This window comes from Porites lutea, chromosome 4 (assembly GCF_958299795.1).
Source record: "Porites lutea chromosome 4, jaPorLute2.1, whole genome shotgun sequence".
Classification (NCBI taxonomy): Eukaryota; Metazoa; Cnidaria; class Anthozoa; order Scleractinia; family Poritidae; genus Porites; species Porites lutea.
This window is the reverse complement of record NC_133204.1, coordinates 31,740,049-31,761,507: the sequence shown is the minus strand read 5'-3', so window position 1 is coordinate 31,761,507 and position 21,459 is coordinate 31,740,049. Positions and strand designations below refer to the sequence as shown.

The following is a 21,459-nucleotide window of genomic DNA, read 5'->3' as shown; positions in this document are numbered from 1 at the left end:
TTGTTTGACGTAAAATATCGAGTTATGACGTCACAAGGGGGGACGTCACCGAAATGGGTTAAATGATTTTTTTTAATGTCAAAGTCAAAATTATATTTATCTGAAAGAGAATTAGAAGATAAGTAGACAGTGCACTGCCATTTAAGAATAATGTCACTTGATTATCTGTTACAAATATCATTATTAATTCATTTCCTTATAGTTTTTATTTTACTTACCTTTTGCCAAAATATGAGTAATTACAGTCATGCAAATAAAGGTTATTATAATTCGAAGCAAATTTTTCTTTCTTTTCATTGGCCGACAGCCCACCACGTGACCTGCAAATAACTACCTACAAATAATGGTCTGCTCATCTGCAATGCCGTCCAACTGTGTTTGGATGCAAATAATATTCTGCTCATGCGTAAAGGAAACCGTGCTTTTCTCCTTCTTGCGATCGCTCTTGCATGAAAATGGCAGATCGCTTCGCTTCCCAAGGATATTCATTAAAAAAACAAGGTCGGCTATCGAGTGATAAAACAATTATTGAACTCGGTTATCGCAAAATATCATGATTTGTCAGTGTGTCGCAGATCAATTATTTGATCTGCTCGCCACAGACAAATCACGATATTTTTCTCAACCTCGTCCAATTGTTAATTGTTGTGTTTGTAACCCCCTCGTTAACCCCACGAGAACCACGGGAACTTCGCAAAACACGGGAACCACAATAACTACGATAAAAGGAAAACTGCGGGATTCAGACGAAACACAGGAAGAACCAATAGAACCACACTGAAGAACCACGGGAACCACACGTACCAGAGGAACTACAAGAACCACTAGAACCACAAGAACCTCTGTACAAGAACCAAGGAAACTACAAGAACCACGGGAACATTAAGAACGTCATGAGCCACCAGACCCTCGGAAATGACAAGAGCCACCGGAACCACAAGAACCAGGGGAACCACTCCACAAGACCTTGGGAAACAAGAAGAACTACGGGAACATGAACCAGGGAAACTACAAGAACCACACAAACCAAGGAAAAAACCGAGGAGGCTCTTTGTTTGCTGTGTGCACGTCGCCTTATAGAGTGTTCTAAGAACTTTCATTGAAAACATTGAACTACAATACCTAACTTCGGGAAAAAAATGTTTAAAAGCAAAAAATTATCTGCCAAAATGTAGGTTTGTAGGGACCCTCTCTTCGGAAACAAACACCCTGTTGTTCGATTTTGATAAGCGACCACTAAATCTTCCCAGTTTTGGGTTGTCATTTACGGGAGGTTCGACGCAGATGTGTGCAGAACACGCTACACCCTGGCAAAAGTTGCCTGTGTCGATTTAGTCATTGTTAATTAGATGGTACATAGCTTTTATCATAAGCTCACTGATTACAGTTGCAGGGCAAGTAGAGAATTGTTATATCACAAATCCCAGCTTTGACGCCTTAGGCTTCGTGCTCAAGGTCATTTCGCACACACTTTCATCATATTAGGGACTTTAAGATGCGAGGATGCAGCGACGGCAGCGAAAACGTAGCTTAAAAAAAGTGAATTAGCGTTTTTGCAAACTTCGTCGCAATTATTCCAAATCACTTTGTAAAATTTAGAGGAACTCTCATGGAGTTGAATCCCTAAGAGCCTTATCCAAGTTCAGGAAGAGAAAGACTTCGTCGTTGCTTGTTTACGTCGTCCATCAACGTGAAATTAGGCATTTTCCCATCGTAGTCGTGCAGTGACGACAAAGAAATATACAAAAAATCGTGGTGCACGTGCAAAGTCGTTGTTTTGCTTACTAAACCTATCGCATTTTTGGACGTTCCCGTTACCATCGCCTTCGTAAGATCTTAAGGTCCTTATTATATAGATATTCTCTTGAAAACCTCTAATGTGATGGAAACTACAGGTAAGACGCCAAAAAATAATGCAGGGTTTTGGTGTCTCAAGTTCAGGGTGGCGATTTTTGCGCCTGGGTTTGGTGAGCAGGGGAGATGAAGGAAGGGTTAGGGAGGGGAGAGTACGCGGAAATTTTGTTTATCAGAATGTCGTTGTGACTTCAACTCACTGTTTTCCTTCGCGTTTCTTTGACGGCACTCTGAAAAGCCTGTCTAGTTGCCTAAATAGAAGTTTTCTTTAGCCTTTTCTGTACATTATCTCAGGAAATTGCTAATTTCAAAAACCCCTAACCTCTAGTCTGAAAAACGTACTATATTCAAGGGGAACGTCCACATGTATCCGGATATTTTTGAATGCGCAACTTTTATTTCCGGATACAAAAATTTTCATGTCCACACGTATCCCGATTCAAATCGAATTTGCCCGTCCACACGTATCCGGATATTTTTGACTCCGCTAATTTTTCTTTGCTCGGACCGTCTTGAATATTCACGGTAAAGAACTCGGCTCGATCTTGTGACATCGGCGGATTCAAAAATTTCCCCTCTGGAGAGCGGATTTAAAAAGTTGCGGATTTATCTGCCGGATTCACCTGATCGGCGTTTGGATGGAAGCTGTATCCGGAAACAAAAAGTTGCAGATTCAAAACTATCCAGATACGTCTGGATGGGGCCTCGAATTGCCTTTTATAATAAAGTTCAGATATAACTCGCACTCTGATTGACTGAAAAAGTGTACTTTATGAGAGTATAAAACACGGAGCTAAAATGTTTGTTTTGAAAATTAGAAAGTGATATGCGTGTGAAAGTCTACGGAAGACTTCTTATCATGAAATAAGTAAAGAAGTTTTAATTGTGCCCTGTACTGTTGTAAAATACTTGGGAAGTAGCTAGAGCACTCAAAAAGAACAGAACAGAGCACAGTCAAGGCTTCTTTACTTTAGTAATTAGGTAGAGGGTCATGTAAATTATCTGACGTTCACAGTGCGCTTGCAGTGACCGATTTCTAAAAATCATCAAAACCAAACACGAATTTATTCCGGCCTTTCTTTTTACAACGGCACAATAGAATTCAGAGTAGGTATAGGAGGCTTGCACTAGAAACTGTAGCTTTATCTCTGATTACTGAGTCCTTCCAACTGACTTCTTTCGTTGATAAATCTCTTAACCGTTGTGTTTCACTCAATTTGATGGCAAATCTTGCTGTCTAATTTTGATAGATATCGTGACAGAGCTCCTGACGAATAAACTAGCGTTGTTTACTTACACTGCGGTTTATATACGAAAGAAAAAAAAAAAGAAGACAACAAAAAACAAACCAGAGGATCTATTACGTGGCTCAGTTTATTATTATTTTTTTAAATTGTGTTCACATTTTATTAGGTGGGTCACTTGCTGATTGAAGCCAACAACGTCCTGGCTCCCTTGTCTTTTCTACCAGAGCAAAGGCAGCTGGATACGGTCGCTGATTCCTGATTGACCATGGTGCGGGTTCTTACAAGAAAAATTTCGAGAAGACACACTTTGAGGCCAGATACTATGGATTACAAACTGAATAGTCTCCAATCCTCTCTTAGGCCCTTATTAGTAGTAACGAGAAGACTTTCCATCGTCCCCTTCACACCAGATGCCGTAATAGTCTCCCGCGACCTTTCATCCGTGTGAGTGACGAGGATAATCGAACGGTTTTTTGGGTCTGAATTTTTCGATTCCGGGATTTTTCGTAGGAAAAGTTGGCAAGTTTTGTTTTTGGTGGCTTGATTTAACTTGGGATTTGTTTGGGTATTTAAAGGAATCTTGAGATTCGTTGTAGTGCTCGCGTATCTCGGTCGCGTAATGTTTCTATTTTTCGTGTTATATCATTTAATGCTGATTTTTTTGCGTTTTGATTTTTGCCCAGTATTCAATCCCCCGCGGGGGGGGGGGGGGGGGGGAGGCGGGCGGGATTCAATCATCCCCGTCACTTGAAATCCTGAGTACCTCCCCCCCACTGGGGTTTTGACCAACTTGTTCGATTATTCTTTGTTCTACAGCATGTTTAATAATAGGTTTTTAGAAAAACTTCTTTGATCTCATTGGCTATTACACGAGGTTTTTTTATTACACCTTACTTCAGTTATATCCAGGACGGCATCCGACGTTATCGCGCGCGTTGAAAAAAATTTTATACGAATTTTACTATAGCTTTGACCAATTATTTGAAACAAAACTTGACGTGTATTTCTGTCGACTGTATTTTATCATCGCCAATCGTACGAAACAAAAAACAATTTGAGGGTCTGAATCAGTTGGGTTTAGTAGTGTTTAGTCTTATTTGCTCATAAATTTTAATGTTTCCTGTTACAGTTTCGGAAGAAAGTACTGCTAAGTGTTTAGACGGTTTTGCGTGGAAAACCAAAGTTTTTTTAGCATTTTCAATCCTTATCTGCTCTTAGAAAATCGGTAATAATATCACTCCTGAACTTTGAGCCCGTGCTCGAAGGGGCTGTAGCAGTCTTCGGTAGTCTTTAGAAATCTTTGGCAGTGTTCGGAAATATTTTGAAAGTCGGAGTCAGAAAATGGTCGAAAACTCCTTGACGTACTGAACGAAATAATATTGACCTTTTCGGAGTCTTTTTTGTATGGTTCTGGAAAGAATTAACTGTTACAGCGAATATTTTACTGCTAGCATCAAAATGCCCAAAATTTAACTGTTTCATTTCACAGACGAGCCAAAAAATTAATCGAGGTACCCCCATTCAGGCCCTCCCACAGCCATTATAGCTACCTTATCTCTTATCATCATCAATTTATAGCTTTTTAAACGAAAATTACTTAACCAAAAGACCACGCTTTCTATGGGTTACCGGCGTAATAACCCACTTGGGATGTTGGGAGAACACGAGGAAAGCTTGTAAATCACTCGCCTTCGGCTCGTGATTTACAAGCTTTTCGAGTGTTCTTACGCCGGTATTACGCCGGTAAACCCATAGAAAGCGTGGTCTATTGCTTTTATAAAATAACTTTAAGTAAAACGGAAAATGTTTCAGTTTTCTATGAGTTTACAGACACAATAAAGCATAGGTTTTTAACCAATCAAAACGCGCGTGCCATCTTAGTCATTTTATAATAAACGATAAAAACTTTACATGACGTTTCCATGACTTTATGTCCTCATACCTGTTCAAACTTCCCTTTCTGTTTATGTAGCTGTAACCTATGTTCGCAATTATCTTTATCTCAATTTTTCTTAAAATGAAGCACATTCGATCCTAATTGGAAGGTAAAACTTTCCGTTGACAGACGGAAAGTTTAGAATTTAAAATTATGTGTTTTTGGATCTTGGTATATTACTTAGTAATTGAGGTCGATCAGAGTTGGAAAGTAGATCATCATTTTTATTATAGCCGTGTGCTATTTCTCTGTCATCCATATCTCTGTGGTCTTCATGTGATGACTACTCTAGAACTCATCTTTTTGGTGGCTATTACCTTCGAATGGATATTTACTCTCCCCTTGGTATTTATTCTCACACAACGTTGTTCCCTGAATCTTGAATTCCTGAAAAAAAAATATCAATCTAGAATTACTTATCAAAACAGTCCGGATAGATCGAATATTGATCTAAATGAGCTCAGCACTGAAATTTTCTCTAGTTATTATATTTAGCGTATTTTCGTTTGTGTGTGTGTGTGTGTGTTTGATGTGAAAGGAAGCATTTGACATGTCTATTGTTCTATAGTACTGTCTAAATTGGAGCTAAATATTTACTTTAGATGGTTCAGACATTCTTGATACCAAAGAAAAGTGATGATTGAATCGAGTCCCCTAAAAGATAGGCTCCGGAGTTAGTATTTTCCTTGGCTATCTTTGGCAACAACCACAGCTCTCTAAGTAACAGTACAGTTAGTTTTCTTGTTGTTTATATCACTCTTTTTCATGGAACAATTCCTCTAAACCTTTAACCAATGACTGTCACTCGATGCCTCGTGGCGTCATCTGATGGGCTTAGGCCCATAAACTTTGAGCATTAGCTTCTTTCCATTTTTAAACCTCGTCATTTGACTTTGACCTTTATTTACGCATACGGTCCTTAGCAACGAGTGTTCTTCTGCCGACAGTAGGCTTTGGCACATTTTTTTCAATTTTTCGCTATTGTGCTAATGCTTAATGCTCCAAATGTTTACTATTATGCTCTTATGGCCTTGCTAAAATGCTCGAAAGGGGCTTCAGTCCCACCACTTTTTTTGGGGGGGGGCACAGCCCCTTCCCCTCCCCCCCCACTTTTGTACGGTCAACTCATTAGGACTTAAAAACATTACTTTAAATAACTTTGTTGATTGAGTTTCTGATGAATCAGTTGGGTTATCTGCATTTAATTTTGCTGTATGCGTGACCAACTTCCATAAAAAAAACATCAGTCTCTCACATAGGAGCGAAGTTATTCCGCTCTGAGACGCCTCAAAAGATACGTTAATTAGGAACACGGTGATGTACCATCGGTTAAACAACTGCGTGCTTGTTCACTATCACAAGACAATGGCTGACACAATCGACTCCGTTGCGATCGCCAAGACGTTCGCAAGCGCAAACGAACAAAGGAAGGGACATTTTGGGAAGTTCAAGTAAAAGTCGACTCGTCTGTTTAAAACAAGGAAACAACGTACGTAGCCGGTTGGATTGGGACATTTAATTTTTTCATCCGCACTCCCTCCCCCCCCCCCCCTCCCCTATGGAAGGCCATCCTATGTAGTTTTTGTCGTCGGCACTATTGAAGAATGCATCCGAGGGGTCCAAATTAGGGTCTGGATGGGGGGAGGGGGGGGATTCAAATGTCAGTTGTCAGTTAACCCCATCCAGACCCTCCAAAATGTTGTCGGCTCCTTAAAAAAGACAGAGGCCGCCTTTTATTGCTTATATTGGAGGTGGGGGGGGGGGGGGGAGGGAGGGTGGGGAAAATGGAATATCCAAATTTAATTTTCAGTCCTTCACCCTTTTTTAAGCTGACAATAACTCCCTTAAAATGACCTAAAAATAAATTTCAGTTCTTTCAAACTCAATCGCGTTTTCATATTAATTGAACATCACAACAAACACGCAGGTAATGGGGCTGTCATGTTTGTCACGCACAAGCAATTTGTCGCCCTCTTCTTCGTGCCGTCCTGTTGCGTGACTGCTCAGTAATATTACCAACAACGCTTCCTTATGTACCATAAAACATAGGTGAAAGTACATGTTTTTTCAACTTTTTTCAACGATAAAAGTTAGTCATGTGGCTAAAATCATGCAAAGTACTTATTTATGCGTTATTTTTCATCTCAAGCTCAAAAAATCGCCGTTTCTCGCGGTTTTAACCTGATTTCTAATTGTTGGTAAAATCCAAGTTGGCGACCATTGTTGGTGACGTCACAGGCCAACCAGCAGCGCCACCACCCATAAAATATACCTCATCTTGTAGAGAAGATCAAAGGCTTTCCACCAGGGCGGATAAAGGTTGGGCGGTGAAACGAGCGCGTCCGAGCAAAAAGGTGTGATGCAGTGGACTGGGACTCTGCTTACAAATGTCGCTTGTTTTCGACTTCGGTCAGGGCTTGCGATGTGGTTTGTACACTAGACACTGCCGCTGTCACTGAATTATGGCAGCTTGAATTGTTTTCTTGCACTTCTTCCTCGTTACTTTGTGCTGGTACGCTGCCTTTGAGAGGCAAATGTTGCTATTTTTTGCGGGAGGTTTAGTTGGAGTAGACAAACATCTCTTTTAAAGGGTTTCTTTTATTACTTCCATGACTCTACCACTGAACTATATTGTCGTTCTGTTACTCGCCAATGTCGATGTTATTCCAAAACAAAAATAACTAAGTAGTGTCTAAAGCACGAAGGAAAATCTCATCCATGTCATCCCTAGCAAAACTAAAAGACAGCAGTAGATGACGTGTATTTTATAAATGCGTGCAGCTCGTGCAAGGTGAAATTATGCTAATTTCAATCACCATCATCCTTCTTTTTAATTTTGAAAAAAACATCTCATACGTCTTTCTGTTACTTCGAAACCTCAAAATTAGTTTCCCCTCAGTTTTTACTGTTTACCTTGTTTTGTTTTAGGGAGAAAAACGGAGAAAAAACCTTACAACTAACCTCAATAAATTTTGTTTACATGCGGTTGCCGGATTTGCAACGCATTGCGCGAATCTCCATGGCGCGTTGCACCCGAGAAGCAAAGTTTAAAGAAGTACAACGCCACTATATCAATATATATCAATCTAATTTTTTGTTATGTTATATAAAATTTATCCCCCTTTAACATATGTAAAAATTGAGGTTAAGAAGTGTTAAGCTTTTGCAAACGAAACGGTGAAAGACGATTAGGTGATATTTAGTGGAAGGGGGAGGTATTCAACACTTTCAAATAAAACTCAAATTTTGGCATTATACGACCAACAAGTTTGACTTATAGACGTACAGACACAAACATATGAAACTCTTTATTGATATTGTTATGAAACGAATTTATCTATTTAATATTGTAGCCTGAAATTACAGAAAGAAAATGGGATTTCCGGTTTCCAAAAAGGAAAATTTCGCCGGCCTTCAAGCGCACCGGAAGCGCGGAAAGAGCGCTCGTGCCAGTCCTACTCCGCATCACACATTAAATGAAGAGCGGAGCGCTCGTTTCACCGCCCAACCTTTATCCGCCCTGCTTTCCACTGAAGGTAAATCGTTTCGAAATACTGCAACATATCAAAAACTCCAAGGGGGTCCATCCACCCTCCCTTGTACCACATTGGGGGTATGAATTTGTATGTACGTCCGAGGGCTAATCGAAGTCACAACTTTTTTCCTTTATCGACTTCTATCGATTGATATGAGAAATCGATATTCATCGATGATTGATATCGATGACTATTGATTATTACCGATTATCGGTTTATCGATTAGCTACGTCTGGATTTGTCCCAAATTTCTACATATCCTTACATATTCTGGAATACGATCACTCGATCGGACCGTGTTCGAAAATTGTGTTTTTAACAAGTTTTAGCCAGAGCGCGAAGTTGTGAAACGTCGTTTTATTGAGTCAGTCACGTCGGCAATCTTGTGGTTAAAATGCTGGAATTGTAAGTACATAAGTCACCTGCCAGAGATCGGACTTATTTTGTTTCCGGTGCCCTCGCCCCCTTTAAGCTTGTCATTTAAAAATAATTTTCCGCTAAATAATCGGTGCCACGTCTGCATCTTTGAAACAATAACATCTGAATAGAATTCAACGACAACACAGACCTATAACATTTTAAAAATATGAGAGTCAGAACTGAAGAATGAAATGAATTTTTAATTTGAAGAAATATTGACATTACAATTCACTTCACGCTGAAAATGAGTGGTTCTTGCCACAGCTTCTAAAAAAAACATCAGTACAAATTGCCCTCATCCCATGTTCTCCAAGTGTGCTTTGACATCGTGGGTGTGGGTCTTGAAGCCGATTTGCACCCGAGCTTGTCCTTTCCGTTTGCCAATAAAAAGGCTGCAGGATATGTTTGCTTTCCATCGGTCGGCCATGACAACGGTTCTGAAAAAATAATAATAAGAAGAAATAAAACAACAGAAAATGAAACAAAAGAACGGTTGAACTCGTTCATCCCAAGCCATAAGGTCCCTAAGGCCTTTTGTACATAACGCTAGCATTTTTTCGAGCACCATAATGAGGCGAAAGCGTTAAGCAATCTCGAGCGTTTTAGTGGGATTTTCCCGGAAAGTTATGAAGAAAGAAGAACCATGAAAGAAGGAGAAAATGAACACTTAAAATCGAAAAAAAAAATCAAAACAAACAAACAATATCAACAACAACAAAATTGAAAGCGAAATAAATTAAATGCGATCCTTATAATACTGCCGTTTAGAATATTTTCAAGATAACATCACTTTTGCAGTGTGAATTTATGCACACTGCATTGGAAAACGATGCCATAATAAATCGATTAGTTAAGACAGCTTTTCGGCACGTAGCCAGACAAAATTCTTTTAGAGACACTATCAGAAAACAGTGATGTTAGCAGTCTAAGTGTTATATTTTTTGTGAGGTACATGTAGATATATCAAGAATAAAAATATATTCAACATCTGTATCGAGACAAAAGAGGATTAAGACCATAAACTTAACGTATTACAAAGCATAATACCTTCTGACTGACTTTTGCTTTGTGCCAACACGAGCTCTTGAATCTGCGTGAATATTGGGATTGTGGCGTCAATAAAAGTATGTGTTAGACGATAACGGTCACTTACCCAACACCGTGCACTAACAAACTCAGATGTGAGTTGTATCAAGTACGTAGCAGAGAGCAAACCTCGACAAATTAGTTACCTCGGTCGATTCAGTCATCTTTTTTTTCCCAGCCAGTTCAACCCAGCCCACTGATTGCGGTGAAGTAGTACTGATCTTAATAAAGCACCTGCGTCACGATATTGCTCATGTGCAGCCGTCATTGAGATCAGGAGATTTTTTGGCCAATAGGAAGCAGAAGATTTGGCACGTTGCGCCCGTGGTTTGACCTCTTAGACCGTTGCATTAACATGATCCCAATTTAATGAATTTTCTACATATTTTTGACGATAGAGAAATGATGCAATTTTTTGTTGTCTTTATTAAGGCCACGATGGTGATTTTGTGCCTGGGTTTGGTGGAAAATGGAACCAGGGGATGGGAGGGTACGCAGAAATTTTTTTTCGTACGGGCTTTCCTTGGCGACCAAAGCACAGAGAGTCCTCTTATGTCCACGTCAGGTGCCCATTAAGTGTCTGGTACTTTGAGACACTCTTAAAAACCAGTTCAGATGCCAAAATAGCCTCAAAACGTTAACTACTCTTTTTCGGATACCCCTAGCCTCTAGTCTAAAACGCGTAATATATTCGGGGCGTAATATTTCCGAATTGTCTTTTGAAACGTCTTTGAACTCTTACATCGAGGTTACATGTGAGAAACCTAAGACCAAGATCAAACGTCCACCTTTTTCTCATGAGACGAACCAAACGGAGCGGAATGTTACTGGACACCTTTCTCGTGGTGTCTCACGTGAAGTAATGAAACACTAAAAAAATTTCAAAATGATCCCACTCAATATTATATCAGCAGTAGCTGACGTGTGTTTAAGGCTCTCGCTAACAACTCGCTAATAATGACTACACGCCAGCTATTGTTGACCATGTAAATCCACCCGACAAAATATCGATTGGGATCATTTTGAAATCAGTTTAGCGTCGGGCAAATCGGTAGTCTGCTACACAGCCGTTTTTTAGTGTTATCACGCAACGCTCCTCAATGGGGAGGAGCGTTACGTGACGACACTACAAACGGCTGTGTAGAAGACTAGCGAATCAGATATATCAATATAAGACAAGACAAACACAGTTGTTAAGGCAGCTTTTGATTTCAACATCAGATGGGAAAAATGAGTGAAAAGCTGATGTTTTATTGTTTGACTGTTACCTTAATTTCACTGATAAGAATTTTCTAAATCTCATTTCCAAACCCCTTGCCTTTTTTGCCAGGAGCAGATGCCGCTCCTGATTTTGTATACTATAGTTTTGTCATAATCTGCAACTATCCCTTTTGATCACTTTTGAAAATGGATGTTGACTAGCATAAGACACATCAAGTTTTTATAAAAATGCGAAAGTTCACAATGTTTATCACCACTGTTTGTGTTTTATTTTTGATCAAACTGAGCCAAGTAATAGATCCTCTTGTTTTGCTTTTTGTTGTTATTCTGTTTCTTTCTTTTTTTCATATATCAAACTGCACTGTAAGTAAACAACGCTCGTTTATTCGTCAGAAGCTCTGTCACGATATTGATAAAAATTCAAACAGTGACAGTTGCCATCAAATTGAATCAAACATAACCGGTTCAGTTGTCAACGAGGCCAATGTGAGTTGGAAGGACTCAGTAATCGGAGATAAGCTACAGGTTCTTGTGCAAGCCTTCTATACATTGCCTTGTACTTACTCTGAATGTCTGTGTTTCATTTTTTTGATAAAGTATTTCTTTTTCTTCGGTTGGTATCTGTTACTTTCCGGTAGATTTTCTTCATGTGTCTGTCATGTGCTTACCGAAAGCTTCTGGCCATTGGATGCAAAAAAAAAGAGATCACAGCTAGGAGAATTACCAGAATTAACTTAACATTCAGAGAATATATATCTATGCCCCACTGCATGCCTTTCAATACTTTCATGGCATTTTTATTAGCGTCCGGTGTCACAGTGATATCAGCATCCCCGCGTTTTGGGCATCCCCATTCCAAAATCCTAGTGATGTGGGTATCCCCTCTAACCCTAATTCAAATCGCTACGGTAGTATGAGAAGGGGATGCCTGTATCGCTACGGTTTTGGGAATGGGGATGCCCAAAAGACAAGGATGCCCATATCACTGTCACACCGGGGGTACTCCACTGATTTTACTATAAAGATGTGCGGCTGAATCTTCGAGACTCTGGACCAGTTCCACACAAAATAAATAAATTTGCGACTCTGTTTAATACAGATAATAAAATAGGAATCCTAAAGGAATCCTGTCCCTGTGGCCAACCTCAGTCTTTTCCAGGCGTTCACATGACAGGACAAAAACGGCTGCCAGGGGGAGACTGGGAGCGAAGAATACACTACAGTGCTTCGTACATGTGTATAACCACTGCTGCTGACCAGTTGTTGTTTTGAAAGATGGAACTTAATCATGGCGGTGCAGTAGTTAGAGAAGAATACCAAGAAATCAGGAGTGTTTTTAACAACAGAGACCATTCTGGTATTTCGGCAGTTATATTTGATCCCCTTGAAGAACTTGTGTGGACAGGAAATCAATCGGTAGGTCTTAAGAGAATCGATAGGAAATTTGGTGTGGTCATAATGATTTCTGTGATCTTAATTAACTGAGCTTATCTTATTTCATGTAAAAAATTATGTTAAAACTAACGAAATTGAATTGAAGTGTTTAGGTCAGGGACATATTTCACTAGGTTACACTGGTTGTAAAGTAAAAATCTTGTCCCCTTTTTTGTCTGATCTCTACGCAGATGTCATTGTTGAATAAGAATTTTGATCAGAAACTAGCCGTTGGTTGCCAAAGAACATTCTAAGTTGGAATTAAGTTAATATATTTTAAATTGAAATTGAAAAATCCATTCCTCATAGTTCAGTTTAGAAGATTATTACACTGTATGTTTGTAGATGGCTACATAGTAACATACACACAATAGTAGAACCTTTCTTCAGTGACCACTGTTACGGGGGAGGTACAGTGCCACTCAAAATGACATTACCACCCCTAACTCACCTACCTCGTCTAGACTTGAAGGATGAGAGTCCTGTGTCAAGAGACGAGACGCTCATCTCTAGAGAATGTTGTAGGAGACACTTTTGTGGGGCAAGTTGAAAACACTGACCCCTGGGCCGCGGACTACCCACTTACCCCCACTCTGCAGACTACCCTACAGAGTACCCCTACAGATTACCCTAAAAAATCAACCAAATTTACTTTTGCATGGGAAATTGATAGAACAAGCCTACCTCCACTCTGTTGCCTATGAATTCTGCCTTCATTAACAGCAGCCATCTTGCTTTTCGCCTTTTTACTCGACCTAGTCTTGCCTCATTCCTGGATTTCACTCACTTGCATGTAGTTTTCACCTGCAGACCCAGTCTGTGGTCTTTTGTGAAATAATTACCAAATGATGATAGCTCAAATTTCATAAAATCAGTCAGTGGATGTAAAATTAATACCAAAAACCCCACGGCAGGAGGTGGAGCCAATTTTGGAAGGAGTAGCCATCTCGACTAGAAGAGGGGGCCATTGGGGGGTACCCAATACTGCAATAAGACAAGAAAAATAATATTTATTGACAAATACCAAAGTACCATGTCAAAAATCGACCAAATACCAATACTGCATCTATGACTGGCCACGCTTACTTATACATTAGTAATCAACCTCTTGGTACAAACCCTTACCAGGGCTCAAAATTGCGAATGATATGGTTGCCAATGCGACTAACATTTTTCTCCTTAATGACTAAAAATTCTGGTTTAGTTGCCAGAGTGGTGACCAGATTTCTCTATGATTTAGATTGAAATTAAAAGAGTAAATCTTGCTTTGTCATAAAAAGTGTGCCAAGTCGGATAAGAAAGCCAGTTAACCTCCAAATTTATACCAACTTCTGTCCACGATATTTTCAAACAATCAGATCCGATGGATCGCGCCATACTACAGGCTCCTGATAGGTCGCAGAAAAAAGTCAAAGTTTGGGGGATTTTCAGAGACAGACTCGCAGAATTTTTCGGGGCTAACTTCGCCAAAAAACAATCAGGAAAAAAAAGGACCAATTTTGTGGGAATTTTCTGGGCAAATTTCGCTAGAAATTGATCGATCTTATGCAGATTTGATGAGTGTCTGTAATGTTTTTTACCAGAGATAATTATTTTGCTATTTTAACAATAAAGTACTCAAGAAATGAGCCAATGGCAAAGCTTTTAACATCGTGACTAGCACCCAAGTTTTTGCAACATAATTTATGCCTGGTAGTTTTGGGATGTAGTTTGCTCGTTGTGGTGATAAAGTTTCAAAATGACTTTGCAAGTTTACGGCAATTAAACACCTCCAATAGCCAAGATAAGTTTCAAATATGTTGTACCGACATGTATTTGATAAGATTTCTAGCTAATTTCACGGTATTTTGCATGTTTTAGTGAATTTCGAGGGGATTTCTTGGATTTACCTAAATTTCTCAGAAGCCCTGATACTATGAGCTACATCGTTTACATTATACAAACTGGCGACTATATTTTTCCAGTTGGTCAGAAAAAGGCGACTTGATGATTTTAATTTTGAGCCCTGCCTACCAACGTGTTTCATCATAGATTAACTGTCAGAAATTGAGTAATCTGCAACATGTACCTTGAAGTCTAAATTCCTAAATGTATTGGGCCAAATGTTTAAACATAGCTTAGCTAGTGTTTAACAAAACCACGTTCTAGGTCATTTTCATTTTGCCCAACAATTTTATCAATTGAAAACATCATTTATTGTAAACAGTTTTATGAAAGCATACAGAGAAGACTAGAAAAGCATTTATCTTCTTAAAACAACCCACCAAAGAAGAGATCTGAAGGTTCAAAGATTCGTAAAACCGCAGCTTAAGTTAGACTTCATTTACATATTTGGCCCATTAACTGTTATTAACCTTTATAGCTTACTGTGTTTTGTGTGTGGACACTGTATTGACCTGTATTAGACGGTAAAGCACAAATAAATGGTACTGCAATACCGTGAACGATATTCTTTTACTGTAATACTGTTAGCAGCCAAAAGGATGAAAAACTGCATACCGCAGGGCTAGATGATCCTGCAATACCTCACATTAAAATCAAAATTTCTGAAATAGTGCTTGAAAAAAACCTCAGTACTGCAATACCGTAAATCCTAGAGGTCCCTGGGCCTCAATCTTCTAAAAAGGATCAACACATATACTGGGCACTAAGTTAGGTTGTAATAAGAAAGACCGGGTCCAGGAAAAAGCAAGATGGTGGCTGTTTATTTAGTTAATAGTAGGAATGAGGATAGGTTTCTTGTATCTCTTTGCACCCTAAAAAGTGAATTAGGTTGACCTTTTTATTGTATTCCCTAGAGGTACTCTATGGTGTGGTCCGCAGAGTAGTCCGTAAGGTAGTACATGGAATGGGGATAAGTAGGGTAGTCTGCGTACTGGGGGTCAGTGTTTTCAACACACCCCACTTTCGTGTGTTACAAGCTTTGTGTTTTCATGCTCTTCCTCAAATCCTCTGTCAATGTTTAAGTGATAAAAATGGTAGACATGCTTCTTTGTAATAGCTTTTCTTGATTCTTTTCCACTCAGCCAACAACTGAAAAACAACATCCACCTGACTTTTATTTCTGAGCATTCCAAGCCTTCTGTTTGGAGATTTTTAAAATTTAGTGTGCCATTAGAATGGTTTTCAGAAGCCATTTGAATAGTTTTTTGCTGACATGCTTGTCTTGTTCTGGACTAAACCTTCTTCAGTATTTTGAGTTTTGCAAGTTGAGGACTTGATGATGGCTCATAAAACATGGCGGCACCTTGACAGCAGTGCCCTGGACCTGAACCAAATATCTGCAGACTTTTCTGTGGATTTCATTCAAAACTTATTCCAAAATTGCTGCCTCGATGATTCTCACAAGATGAGAGTCTCATTTCTTATAAAGATGAGATGCTTTCCCCTTATATGAGATGCCGTTTTTGCTTTTATTGGCTGTTTTGGAGAGGTTTCCTTGGCAACAGAGATTATGTTAGCAGTTGGAGAGGTAGCTTTCATAGAGAACCTGAACATATGGACTGTTTTTTTTTTCTGTTTTGTTTGACTCGCTCAGGGCTACTTGGCATCATATTTTGGTCCTGAGTTACAGAAGTATACATCATTCAAAGTTCATCATGAAGAAATCCGTCATGTAACAGCCAATGACCATGGAATACTCTCTCTTTCCTGCAATGAGCTCTGCTTCTCTTCTCGGCCAGGACTACGAGTCTTTAGGCTCAGGTAAGAAGTACAGTAATGCAAAATGATAATAATAATGGTAATAGTAATAATAATAGCCCAAGATCAAAGCCTCCTAACATACTGTACCAATACAACATCTTAAAGAAGCCCGAGGTGGAGCCAAAATGTAGACTGTGTGGCCGTTTCGACAAGACCATTGACCACCTGCTGGTCTCTGGATGCCCTGAACCGGCTAAAACTAAATACACCCACCGCCACAACAAGGCAGCTGCACACATGCACTGGAAAATCTGCAAAGAGTTTGGCATTGAGGTGAAGGAATGATGGTATGAGCATGAACCCGAGGCTGTCACCAAGAATGACAGCATCACTTTTCTGTGGGACATGCCTATTCACACTGACAGGACCATAGCAGCTAATAGGCCGGACATTGTGCTAAAGAACAAGAAGGACAAAACCTGCCTCCTCATTGACATGACTATACCCCTCAACACCAACACCTCAGTCAAAACCAGGGAAAAGATTACCAAATACAAAGACTTGGAAATCGAGGTTGAGCCAATGTGCGGGCTCAAAACAACAACAGTCCCGGTGGTTATGGAAAACTACACCAACAAAATCCCTGGCAACATCAACATTCATGAACTCCAGAAAGTAACTCTCCTTTCTACAGCCCACCTTCTCAGGCGGGTTCTCTCCATCAAGTAGAAACCCTCTTTGCCTCCCAAAGTCCATGGTTTGGACTCGGATGTTGAGAGAGAAAATCAATCACAATAATTAAACTAGTTATCTTATAATTGTAGTAATAATAATAATAATAATAATAATAATAATAATAATAATGATGATGATGATGATAATAATATACACTTTTGGTTTATACACACTCAGTGATTTTGGTCATTCAAGCAATCTGATTGCTTCGCTATCTCAGACTATGATGTTATATTCACCGCTCTAGGCGGTAAATATAAAGCAGAACAAAATTGCTGTCCTAAACTGGGTGTTTTGCTAAAGTTTTGTAGTAAGAACTTTTTGAAAATACCAGAATATCCTAGTGTTGATGACTTTGAAGGTAAGAAAAGACCTCATGGTGTTTAAACAGTGTGACTTATTTTGAAGTGGTTTACTGTAGCTGACTTTTTGTACACTCAAAGCAATGTTTACCACTACAGAGGAAAACTAGGCTGCTTTCTCACTGTTTTGTGAACTCAGAAGACCAATTTTGCCTATAAATAGAAGTTAATTTATGGAGAAAAAGGGAAGGCAAATATTTTCGAAAACTGTACGTGCTAGCAAGTTAACAAGGCAAAGAACACTTCAGATAAACAACGCTCACCTTGATGGTAGCCGCTGTTGACAGCATTTGCAAGAAGCGACAAAAAAAACTTCCTCATTCATGGTGAGTTGACAGAAACAAATAAAGCTCTATGTTTCTTCTCAGGATTGGGTAGTAATTTCAATGTTTTCTTTTAAACCGTTGATGCTAAAGCTTACAAAAATCGATACAAAAAGATTAAAACTATCATTTGCCATGTTTGGAGATACTGTAAAGATCTAACTTTTGTGCATCTACTGTTAACGGCTTCGTGTTCACGCATGAATACACCCTTTCTGATTCTGTTGAGATCAGTTCCTTTGAATATACTAAAACAATTATTCACCTCAGACACAGTAAATATTGTTGAATAATCCCCAATTATTCAACAATATTAACTTCGCCTTCGGCAAATAATTTTTGAATGTACCGTGTAGGCCTTCCTCTTAGTGATCCAAAGCTTTTTACAACGCTAATAGTAATAAACCTAATAGAACATTACAATGAATTAATTGTTAAAATGTTACAATGAATGAAGTGAAGGTTGTTGGGAGAATGAAGGCTGTTGGGACATTATATTGCAGAAAAATATTCTTCAACACCAACAATTTGTTTACAGTTATACAGTGCTTTAATTTGAAACCGAATAACAGCAAACGTCACTGATAAGGGATCCAGATGGGTTCTGAAAGCTCTGCATAACTTTCATCAAATTGTTCCAAATGGTGAAGCATATTTTTCTGTGACTGTTACATGTGATGAAACCTCCACCTGTGGAGCACAAATGCAACCTCTTTGAATTTAACAATTGAGTATTGATGAGAAGAGACATATGCAGGGGCGGATCTAGGGGGAGAGTGCAGGGGGTGTGCACCCCCCCCCCCATCCCCTGAGATGACCTGCGGTTTTCTAATACAACTGGTATTCTGCAAAAAAAAACTATGTGGTTTATTGGTGTTGAAATAGAGCAAGAGACCAGTGCACCCCCTCCTAAAAAAAATCCTGGATCCGCCCCTGCTATGTCACTAGGGACTTAGCCTGTAGGGGTCACTGATTTTAGCCAGGATAATTCATTTTGTGATCTCAAAAACTGTTTAACTTATGTAGACAGCAAGAAAATAATTTAAATAGTGGCAAGTAGTTGAATTGCAATTTTTATAGTTCCTTGCACATTACATACCATAAACTGCCGCTTATACATGTAAGCTCAAGGCTTCTTAACCCTTTAAGTCCCAATAGTGACCAACATCAATTTTCTTCTAACGATACCCATAGATTGTCGTGAGATGAGGTTATGAGAATTAAGAAAATGATCACCTAAGAGAAAATACTTTGATCTTTTATCAAATTCTCTCAACTCATTCTTTAAGGAAATGTATAGAGATCAGTTTGGAGAATTTGTACATGGATATTGGGGCTTAAAGGGTTAAGGAGTTTTAGGAGGGCTTACACATGTATCTGAGGGGGCTTAGGGATGGGACCATTATTTTTCTACATAGCACTATTAAATTTTGGATTGTAGAGTAGCACATAGTGCTAGTATCTCCAAACTACATAATTTTTAATATAAAAAATAACAAAGATCTAAAGCCCAAAAAAGGGCCTAACTTGGGTAATAAATTGAAATTATTTCAATACATTTGAATGAGGGCTAATAATTATCTGGGTAGGGGAGGGGGGTAGCTTATAACTGAATGTATTTTCCTGGTTACGAGCAGATGGGCCTTTAACGGATCATTATACGTCTCTAGCAAACTGCCCACCTACCCCTTTCCTAAACCAACATTTTGCCATTAGTAAGAAGTAAGTGTTAATGTTCGCTTAGGGGAGGGGTGGGAGGCTTATAACTGAGGAAGGGAGCAGCAGTTTATGGTATATAATCATGTCTCCTCACCTACCCTCTTTGTGCCTCGTGTCACATAAGGCCTTCACAGAGTCCTTCTGGTTTCTGTAATAACAGGGTTTTACTGGAGAAGGGTTCCCAGCCTAAGGCTCAATACCCAACTTGGAGCACCAGGGGACCACACTTTGCCTGGCCTCTATCCTTCGACCTGTTCGGCATGGTTGGCCTTACCAGGAGTCAAAGACTCCAGCCGACATAGCTCTATGGGTCACTGAAACACGCAAACCACTCCACCACGGTAAGGTGGTGGTCCCTTTGGAGTGGATACATACAATCATATACCTTGCAGCAAATGTGACAAACTCTTTGTTTCATTTCAGTGGGACAGACCTGTCAGACTTGCAGTGCATGCTGCAGGGGGATGAGACACATTTATGGGTTGCTGGGCATCAAAACTTGATGCTGGAAGTAGACTTAAAGAAGGGACTGGTCAGCAATAAGGTAATTCACTTTAGTGTTCAACATGCTGCCCTTTAAGGTACATGTACATTGTAATGATCCATCGATCTAGCAATTCATCGATCTAGAGATCCATCGTTCTAGCGATCCATCGATCTAGCTATCCACCGATCTAGCGATCCATTGAACTAGAGATCCATCAGTCTCGCGATCCATTGATCTACTCATCCATGGTTCTAGCGATTCATCAATCTAGCGATCCACTGTTCTAGTAGCCTAAGAGCAAGCTCTCCTATTTGGGCGAGCCTCGCGAGAACGCGCATTCTCGCAAGACTCGCTTCGCTCGCCCAAATAGGAGAGCTTGCTCGCAGGCTACCGATCTAGCGATCTACTGATTTATCCATCGAGCGATCCATCGATCAAACGATCCATCGATCCACTGATCCATCGATCTAGGATTTCAACGATATAGCAATCCATCAATCTACTGATCCATCGATCTAGCGATCCACCGATCTAGCGATCTACTGATCCATTGATGTAGCGATCCATCGACGTACTCATCTATCGATCTAGCGATCCATCGATCTACTGATCCATCGATCTAGCGATCCATCGATCTAGCGATCCACCGATCTAGCGAATCCAGCGTTCAACTTATAGATCGATCTGGCAATCCATCAATCTAGCGATCCAGCGATCTACTGATCTAGTGATCCATCGATCTAGCGATCCACCGATCTAGCGATCCATCGATCTACTGGTCCATCGATCTCAATCAAAATCAAATCAAAATCAATCAAGCTTTATTTACAACGGTATCACTTGGGTGACACAGGAAACTATCGTGGTATATCCCTAACTGTTACAGCCGCGAAAATCTATAACAAGATTCTACTAGATCGAATGAGACCTCGTCTGGATCCTCTGCTCAGAGTGAACCAAAACGGATTTCGTACGGGTAGATCTACACTACCGCAAATTATAACTCTGCGTAGGCTCATAGAGGGAAAAAAAGAAAAACAGCTACCTGCAATATTGACTTTCGTAGACTTCAGTAAAGCCTTTGATTCGATACATCGCGAGAAGTTGATGGAGATCCTCAAGGCATATGGAATTCCAACAAAGATAGTGGATGCCATCAGCATACTCTACAAGGAAGCACCGGTGATAACACCGAAGCACAGGTGATAACTCCTGATGGTGATACGGAATTCTTTGAAATTCTTGCGGGAGTTCTGCAAGGAGACACGCTCGCACCTTTTCTATTTATCATAGCCCCTGGATTATGCCCTTAGAGAAGCTACTAGAGAAACACACACTGGGTTCACGCTTACACCACGGCAGAGTTCCCGTCACGTAGCAACATATATCACCGACACTGATTTCGCGGATGATCTTGCCCTAATTTCTGACTATCTTGGAGAGACACAACTTCT

The 21,459-nt window shown here is 39.8% G+C and overlaps 1 protein-coding gene and 2 long non-coding RNA genes across 3 annotated transcripts in view; 1 reads left to right on the top strand and 2 right to left on the bottom strand.

The window, feature by feature from the left end:
• Positions 1-2,900: 2,900 nt before the first annotated feature.
• On the bottom strand, positions 2,901-5,782 carry LOC140935410 (uncharacterized). The gene is made up of 3 exons (XR_012165199.1): positions 5,635-5,782; positions 5,355-5,424; positions 2,901-3,378 (listed from the first exon to the last, which is right to left on the bottom strand). It is a non-coding gene; the product is annotated as an uncharacterized lncRNA (long non-coding RNA).
• A 3,391-nt stretch (positions 5,783-9,173) lies between these two features.
• Positions 9,174-10,262, bottom strand: LOC140935464 (uncharacterized). Its single transcript, XR_012165208.1, has 2 exons — positions 10,041-10,262; positions 9,174-9,430 (listed from the first exon to the last, which is right to left on the bottom strand). It is a non-coding gene; the product is annotated as an uncharacterized lncRNA (long non-coding RNA).
• Positions 10,263-12,561: 2,299 nt separating this feature from the next.
• Positions 12,562-21,459, top strand: part of LOC140933304 (PAN2-PAN3 deadenylation complex catalytic subunit PAN2-like) — a 40,813-nt gene continuing 31,915 nt past the window's right edge. Inside the window, exons 1-3 of the mRNA XM_073382837.1 lie at positions 12,562-12,716; positions 16,273-16,439; positions 19,942-20,062. Of these exons, the coding sequence (XP_073238938.1) occupies positions 12,576-12,716; positions 16,273-16,439; positions 19,942-20,062 (429 nt within the window). The 5' untranslated portion in view covers positions 12,562-12,575. The remainder of the gene's footprint in view (positions 12,717-16,272; positions 16,440-19,941; positions 20,063-21,459) is intronic.